The 7,827-nt window shown below is 42.7% G+C and overlaps 1 protein-coding gene across 1 annotated transcript; it reads left to right on the top strand.

Moving 5' to 3' along the window:
- The first annotated feature begins 2,941 nt into the window (after nt 1–2,941).
- Nucleotides 2,942–6,538, top strand: LOC146330426 (keratin, type I cytoskeletal 19-like). Its single transcript, XM_084715968.1, has 8 exons — nt 2,942–3,450; nt 3,866–3,948; nt 4,048–4,204; nt 4,367–4,528; nt 4,694–4,819; nt 5,771–5,991; nt 6,122–6,135; nt 6,238–6,538. Exons 1-8 carry the CDS (start codon nt 3,034–3,036, stop codon nt 6,285–6,287), a joined length of 1,230 nt encoding a protein of 409 aa, XP_084572094.1. The 5' UTR covers nt 2,942–3,033; the 3' UTR covers nt 6,288–6,538.
- Nucleotides 6,539–7,827: the final 1,289 nt, after the last annotated feature.

Raw genomic sequence — 7,827 nt, 5'->3', positions numbered from 1 at the left:
AGATCTTTATTGTCAAAAAACATATAAAAATACAGACATATAAAAATACAAAAAATATAAAACATAACAAAGAGCAGAAACAAAGCACTAATAGGAGATTTGAAATATTCTTAACATAAGGCTGGCTTTGCAACTTTAGTTGGTCGAAACTTGGGTGAAATTAATTTGGAGTTGAACTGCACAGTGTAAAGTCCTGTGCAACACACTTGAAACATGTTCGAAACTTGGCAGCAACAGTTGCAAAACTCTTTGTACTTTGAGAAACTAGTTTCATGTAACAGCCGATCAACAGACTGATAATATGTCACATGATGACATCACACATTCCACAATCCAAACAAAAGACTTAAGATAGGAAGTTTCCATAATATGGCACCAAGACCTTTAATATGATATGTTTTGTAAGCTTTAGAGGTGTAGGTAAGTAGATTTGTTTGTTTGTTTGTTTGTTTGTTTGTTTTTTACTCTTAACATAGCCAGTTTAGCTGTTTCCCCCTGTTTCTAGTCTTTATACTCTGCTAAACTATGCTAGCTATCTTAAGGGTGAAGCTGAATGTGTGGAGACTCTCAAAGGACCACCTACAAAGATAAGGTCAGGGGACCAAAGACAACTGAAGGTGTCAGAAGGCTAGGTTTCAGTAGCCTTGCTAGTTTGTTGTAGCCTACTGTGGAGGTAACTTTAGAGGCCTATAATGTAACTGTCTTTGGATTGATAGTAAAACTGCACAAAAAAAAAAAAAAAAAAATGCAGCAAGGCATGTTAATTAATCTGCTGCATTTCTTTTGACTTTATTTACTTTTGATAAATTTTGAGTTGGATGATGCAATTATTTCCAAATATTAAAATGATTATTTTAAAGAAAAACAAACAAGACTTACAACAATGTAAACTCCTTTGAACATATCCAGTATGAAAATCTCTCATAAATTCAAACATGTAAGATTTGAACTTTAAAATGTTCTGTTTATATATTTTTCATGACCTTTCTGGGCCCACCTGCAGAGCCTCTGTGGCCCACCAGTGGGTTGTGGCCCACACTTTGAGAATCACTGGCCTACAACATCTTTTTCAAAAGTCACTTTGTATGGTAATATATCAAATAGATTTTTTTTCAAAATAAAAACTCATAAAACAGCATTGTCAAACTAACAGCGAGTGTGGTCTGTGAGATAACATTGTTAAAGGTAACAGCTGTCAGTGTTCAGTAGGCTGAAAACTTGCTCATAGGTTAGCTTGCTAGCAGCAGCACTAGCTCGGTTACTCCTGTGATCCTCGCCTTGCAGACTGTAGTGGTCTGAGAGTCTCATTTAACTCTCAGCAAGAACTAAATAAGCAGATTTTTCTGCAAACTTAAAAGTTAAAAACTGCAGTACAGTCCTCCAAGTGGCTGACTGGGCTCAGTATTGTATTCAGAGACATTTGTGATTATGACTCACAAGGTTCTGATTAAAGGTTCAGTTAAGGTTGGGAAAATGTGTTTCTGGTTTGCAGACAAAAATTTAAAGGTGAAATAGCTTGTTGGTTTACACTTCATATCTTGCCTGTCTTCTAATTTGCCCAGATACTTTGAATACAGTTTGGATTAAAAGTATCTTTAAACCAACTCCCCATTTATTTGGGTAGATTATGTAATGCAGATAAGTTTATTCACAGAACATAAGAAGCATGATTCATTTCTCCCTCTGACTGGGAGGTGACCCCCTCGTCCCTCCCTCAACCTCCCCCGAGCTGACACCAGATGTTACATTATAAGAGCACAGAAATTGGCCTGAGCCCAACACTGAGATAAGAAGGACACACACACACACACGCACACACACACACACACACACACAAACACATGCTTGTGTATGTGCGCGCACACACCCAACCACCCACACATTTGCCCGCATACACGAAAACAGAAACCACACAGAATCTCTTGAGGCAGTCCATCTCATCCCTCGCTCAGCCCGTGACACAGGCCAAAACCAACAAAATGAACTGCACATACACACACACACACACACACACACACACACACACAGGATACAGGACTGAGGGGGGATGTGTGTGATATGCCGAACAATGGGGTCTGACGAATTCCCTTACATGGGTTTGACTGAAAATATGGAAACAATGCAGGTTTGTGGCTCAAGGCTGCAAAGTCTTTATGCGGCTGTCAATCAGTAATGACTTTATTAATTACAGGCTTATTTTATCTGGTTTACCACAATGCCATGTAGATAAAATTGGCATATAATTCAGTACTAAATGTTGTAGTGTAACTTGTCTTTTATCACTTACTATTCTCTTTTGCGTCTGCCTAAAAACCCTAATTGCTCATACAGTAACTGCATGGCACTATAAATTAATGATGCTACAAATAATTATTTTGCAAACAAGTGGTTCATGAAACCAGTTTGGCAGTAGTGTGAAATTAAATGTTTTGTTTGGACTAACTCAACTTTAATGTGATCTTATCTACATGTGTGATTTCTAACAAAAGAGCACTGATGAAAGATATTATTTGCAAAGTGCTTAATGTGAATGTTGACTTTTGGCGTGACACTAAAGCAATAACTCTACGCCTTTTTTATTTACATTAGGAAACAGAATGACTGGTGAGATCAAGACTAGACTGTCTGGTATTCATGAAATCATATATGGATTACCTGTTATACATAAATGCGCACAAACTCTAGAGAAAGATCCGCTCAGACCAACCGGCCCCTCACAGAAGCAGAAACACACACATACACACACACACATTCCATAACAGTTTCCTCACAGGAGTGGAAAGAAACCGAACCCTGGTGCTTAAAGGAAAACAAATGGAGGTTCTGCCAAGCCAGTGGCTGAGCAGTAAAGGAAAACTCCCTCCTTCCTTCCCTCTCCACCTCCCTCCTCCCAGCCAGGCCCGCCCAGGTCCAGCACTATATCAAGAGCCTGCCTCCCTCTATCAAACCCCACAGTCCTGCTACAGTCTTCAGCTGTGTAGCCGTCCTCTCTCCTCGTGTACTCTCTTCTTGACCAGCAGACAGTCAGCAATAATGTTCACCCCGAGCATGATGAGTGGTTCTACCATGATCAGGCAGAGCCGCAGCTACACATCAAGTGCTGCTCCTCACAAGGCTCACAGCGTGTCAGGATACAGCTACAGGTCCAGCCCCCGCATCTCCTCTAGCAGCGTGCGCACTGTCTCCTCTGGATATGGAGGTGGCATGGGTGTCGGCGGTGGGTTCGACCTGTCCAGCGCCCTGGACCAGAGCAGTCTGCACCTGAACGAGAAGGCCACCATGCAGAACCTGAACGACCGTCTGGCCTCCTACCTGGAGAAGGTCCGCTCTCTGGAGGCGGCCAACGCCAAGCTGGAGCTTCAGATCAGAGAGTACTACGAGAAGAAGGGCCCTGCAGCGGAGAGGGACTACAGCAACTACTGGGCCATTATCAATGACCTGAAGGACAAGGTATATTATGCACCAGCCATGACAGATCAAACACCAGACAAGTCAAATGTTTACTGTGCAGTTAATGATTACCAAGGGAGGGGTTTTAAAAGGGTAGAGCTGTAACTAGAGTGAGCGTGATCAGATGTGCTCCTGGATCCTTGGTCTTTTCATGGACAGTTAATGATGATGTTTGATTTGTAAAAGCTCAAAGTAAACGTGAAAAGGCTGACAGGTGTGTAGGGGAATACAGTGCATGGTGATGGGCCTTCCATGGGCAATTCAGCTGAGAAGCTTGGCATAGGAAGTTAATTGATGTGTAAATTTAGCAAAAAGATCAAAATCAAATTCTATACTACTGTATGTAACTGCTCAATTAACTGTTAACTGTTAAATGTTTGTTTGTCTGTCTAACCATTGTTGTTCCTCTCTAAAGATCGCTGCCGCCACCATCGGCAATGCCAACATCCTCCTCCAGATTGATAACTCCAAACTGGCTGCAGATGACTTCAAAACCAAGTAAGCATTTAACTGTCTTTTATTAATATAATGTATCTTGTTAAGTCTTAAGGGTTGCAGTTGTCTCATATCAGTGTTCTCTGCAATCCAAATGATTAGATTCGAGCATGAGCTGATGATGCGCCAGTCAGTTGAGGCTGACATCGCCAACCTTCGCCGCCTGCTGGACCAGACCACCTTGACGAAGGCTGACCTGGAGATGCAGATTGAGGGCCTGCAGGATGAGCTGGCCTACCTCAAGAAGAATCATGCAGAGGTGATGATGCACATCTTCTAGCTACAATGACAACTGCTCGTTATGGCGACAGGAAGCTTGCTTCATCACACCTGTAGAACTGTTAGAGACTCTGCAACTAGATCTTAATCCTGACTTCTTAAAGATCTTAATGCTGACTTTTTTCCCCCCTTGGTTGTCTAGGAGCTGGCAGCACTGCGCTCTCAGCTCACTGGCACAGTCAACGTGGAGGTTGATGCCGCACCCCAGCAAGACCTCAACAAAGTCCTGGAGGAGATCCGCGCCCAGTATGAAGCCATCACTGACAGACATCGTCGCGACCAGGAGGCCTGGTTTTCGGAAAAGGTGAAAAGTTTTTTCCATAAACAAAGGCATATCCCACACGTTGCAAATGACTGGGTTTACTCCCTCAAGAGTCTAACCTGTAATTAAACATAATCTTCTGTGAAACTAAGACGAGTAATCTTGAAGGCTTCTGTCTCACAACTGTGTCTTTGTTTCTTGCTCTAGTCGGCAACCCTGAGCAAGGAAGTGGCCGTCAGCACAGAGTCAATCCAGACGTCCAAGACAGAGATCAGTGACCTGCGGCGCACACTGCAGGGCCTGGAGATTGAGCTGCAGTCTCAGCTCAGCATGGTGAGAAAAAAATCTGTTCACATCTCACTGATCTTGCCTTATATGAGCAAAATCCCCGGATCGTTGTCTTGTCAGGGGAAATGGAGAAACAGGCAGTGATAGAGGGCGAAAGAGCAGAAGGGAGGGTAGGAGACTGGGGCTTTATTGAAAGAGGGAAGGGAGGGAGAGAAAGATAAGTGTGATGGAGGCAGTGGAAGAAGGGAGGGGAGGGATCCTGCTGAAGAAAACATTTCACAGACATCTGCTCAAATTCTGGAAGACATAAAAGAGCTTGAAGAAAGCTGAAGGAATGCAGAACTGGATGACCCAAAAGTCCCATGAATTATCGGTGCCCAGCTGGAGTGTATCATTTAACACTCCTGCAAGAGCAGCACATTGCGTCTGTGTAACAATGCTAGAGCAATCAAAACTTTATACATACAGCTCAGCTAATTACTCCTTTACACTGAAAGGAAAATGCTACACAGACACAGGTATGCTTTTGTGTACACTGTAATTTCTCCTTCGAGAAAAATTTGTTGGCCAAATTATGACCTGTGAAGGGAAGGGAAGAAAACTCACCATAAATGTCATCTGGGTTGAGTTTGTCCTTTAATATTATTCAAGGAACTTATATATTTTGTTCAGTCCATCCCGAAATTGCAGCCACTTTAAAATGTAAAACTCCTCAGATATGTTGAAATTCAATGCTGTATCCCAGTTTAAGATGGAGTTTAAAGTTTTGGTGCAGCAGCATTAAATTTAATCTGAAAGTTTAGAGTAAAAACTAACCTGAAGTTTAAAATTTTGTTTTAAGCTAGTTTAAAAGTTTTGAGCAACACAGTTTAAACCTAAACCGTGATTTAATCAGGTTAAAAATAAAATGAAAAAAATGAATCCTTGCAACCCAGCCTATGTGTGGCAACCTGTGTGCATAAACTCAGCTCCTCGTCTCTTTCTTCTCTCTAACAGAAAGGGGCTCTAGAGAACACGTTGGCGGAGACAGAGGCTCGTTACAGCGCCATGCTAGCCGGCTTCCAGAACACAATCAACATGCTCGAGGCAGAACTCGCCAATGTACGCGCAAGCATCGAACAGCAGGGCCAGGACTACAAGATGTTGTTGGACATCAAGACCAGGCTGGAGCATGAGATCGCAACCTACAGGAGCCTGCTGGAGACAGAGGATGCCAGGTAGACACAGTGATACAGGAGCATGGATTTATGAGACCATTTAGACCAAAACGTACTCATTTTTATAAGAAAATCATTCATGTCACTAATTGTTTCTCTCTACTTTTCTCTTCCCTCTGTCTCACTGAAGAACCCTCAGTACAGGTAAGTGACGTCTGTCTCAACAAGACATTACATAACAACAGTGCAGTCAGTTAATATAAGCATGAAGCACTGGCATCATCGTTTTTCCCTTCATTTTAACAGGGGGCTCAAAGACCACAGTCACAACCACCACGGTGCGCACTTCCAGCTAAGACATCCAGCTGGCAGGACAAGCTGTTCTCAGACACACACATGCACACACGCACACACAGTTTGACCAATAAAAGCTGTTACACGAGATGAGTGAAAGTGTACTGAAGAAAGCGGAGACTGTTGAAAGTGAAGCCCGTGTTAAAGTTTAAGTACGAAACACTGTTTGCAAACAAGAAGAAATGCCCATTGTGTATGTGTGTTTGTGTGCGTGTGTGACCTGTCTGAAAAATAAAACTGCTGGTGAACATAGGTTCGTGTTGTTGTGTGACTTTACTGGTCTTTCCGAGGTCTTTTTCAGTAACATCACTCTGTTTACGCAGTTGTCATGGAAACGGCATTACATTCTGGGAGGTGGGATGTGGAGTTGCGGAAATCTGTGTTACGTAACTGGGCTGCTGTCAGGAAAGGGTGAACAATGGTTAACAGCTCCAGTGTGTAAAGCATTAAAGTTTAGAGAAAAGAACTTCATGATCTCAGAACTCAAAACAAAGCGAGAGAACTTGGAGAAAAGTGAAGGTTGTCTGACCAAATAAAGGGAATCACCCTGGGGTTTGCCTGAAGAGGTTTTTCAAACAAGACACACCCAAATGGTTGACTAATCTTTGCCCCGGAGGCGTTCGACACAGCATTACGTGAAGTCTGTCTAACTCCTGTCACCTAGTAACAGGAACACTCACAGCTCAGGACAGAAATACTGAGTGGGAATGCAAATACTGACTCACTGAACAAAGAGAGTCATTGTGGAAACAGGTGCTATCTGCACTGCACCTTGGCCTCCTTATGTAGTATGAGTGATAGCAAATGACCAGTGAGCTGTTATGATAAAGAGCTGTGAAGGGTGGGGCTACACCTCAGCCGATGATGAGAGGGAGGAAATTGTTATGTTCGTGTGGTGTATGTTTGTGTCTTTGCACTCTGAGCGGGTCAGCAGTCACAGCCTCTGAAATTACAGTGAAATCCTGTAAAGAGTTCATAATTCTCAAATGATGGTGTAATGTTGGTTTTGGAGAGCAGAGGTATTAGCCAGGGGATCAAATTGCAAAATCCAACCCCCTCTGAGGAGCTTCACTCACCCATATTTGGACCCATTTTCTTTCTGGACATCAGCGTCTCCCCCCACACTGATATAATGATAGTTGATGACAAAGCTCTTCCACTTGGGCTCTTAGGCCCTAATTTGACATGAAAGCCTAAAGCAAAGCTCATAAAAAGATGTGGCAGGCTACTTTCCCTAGTTCAGTGTTTAACCCAGTGGGCCTGTTGAGAGGAAACTGTATAAATAATACAAAACCTTCTGAGTTCTTCAAATGTGTCACTTACTGACATTTGAGATGTCTTTGTATGTGGTGCATTTTTTGTGTTTTTAAAGATAGAATCAGTAGGAACTGTTCAAAAATACACCAGAAAGATAGTTTATTGTTTTGTCTCATTCCCAGGACAGCAGATACTTTCATTTTGGGCTGATAAAGCAGCACAGCAAAATAAAGAGAAACACAGGCAGAGGGCAGAGCCTCTGCAGATATAGCCTCCACCTCACTT

Source organism: Lutjanus erythropterus, chromosome 3 (genome assembly GCF_056507025.1).
Source record: "Lutjanus erythropterus isolate fLutEry1 chromosome 3, fLutEry1.hap2, whole genome shotgun sequence".
Taxonomy (NCBI): domain Eukaryota; kingdom Metazoa; phylum Chordata; class Actinopteri; order Lutjaniformes; family Lutjanidae; genus Lutjanus; species Lutjanus erythropterus.
Note: the sequence above shows the minus strand (reverse complement) of the source record. Positions and strands in the feature narration are given on the sequence as shown.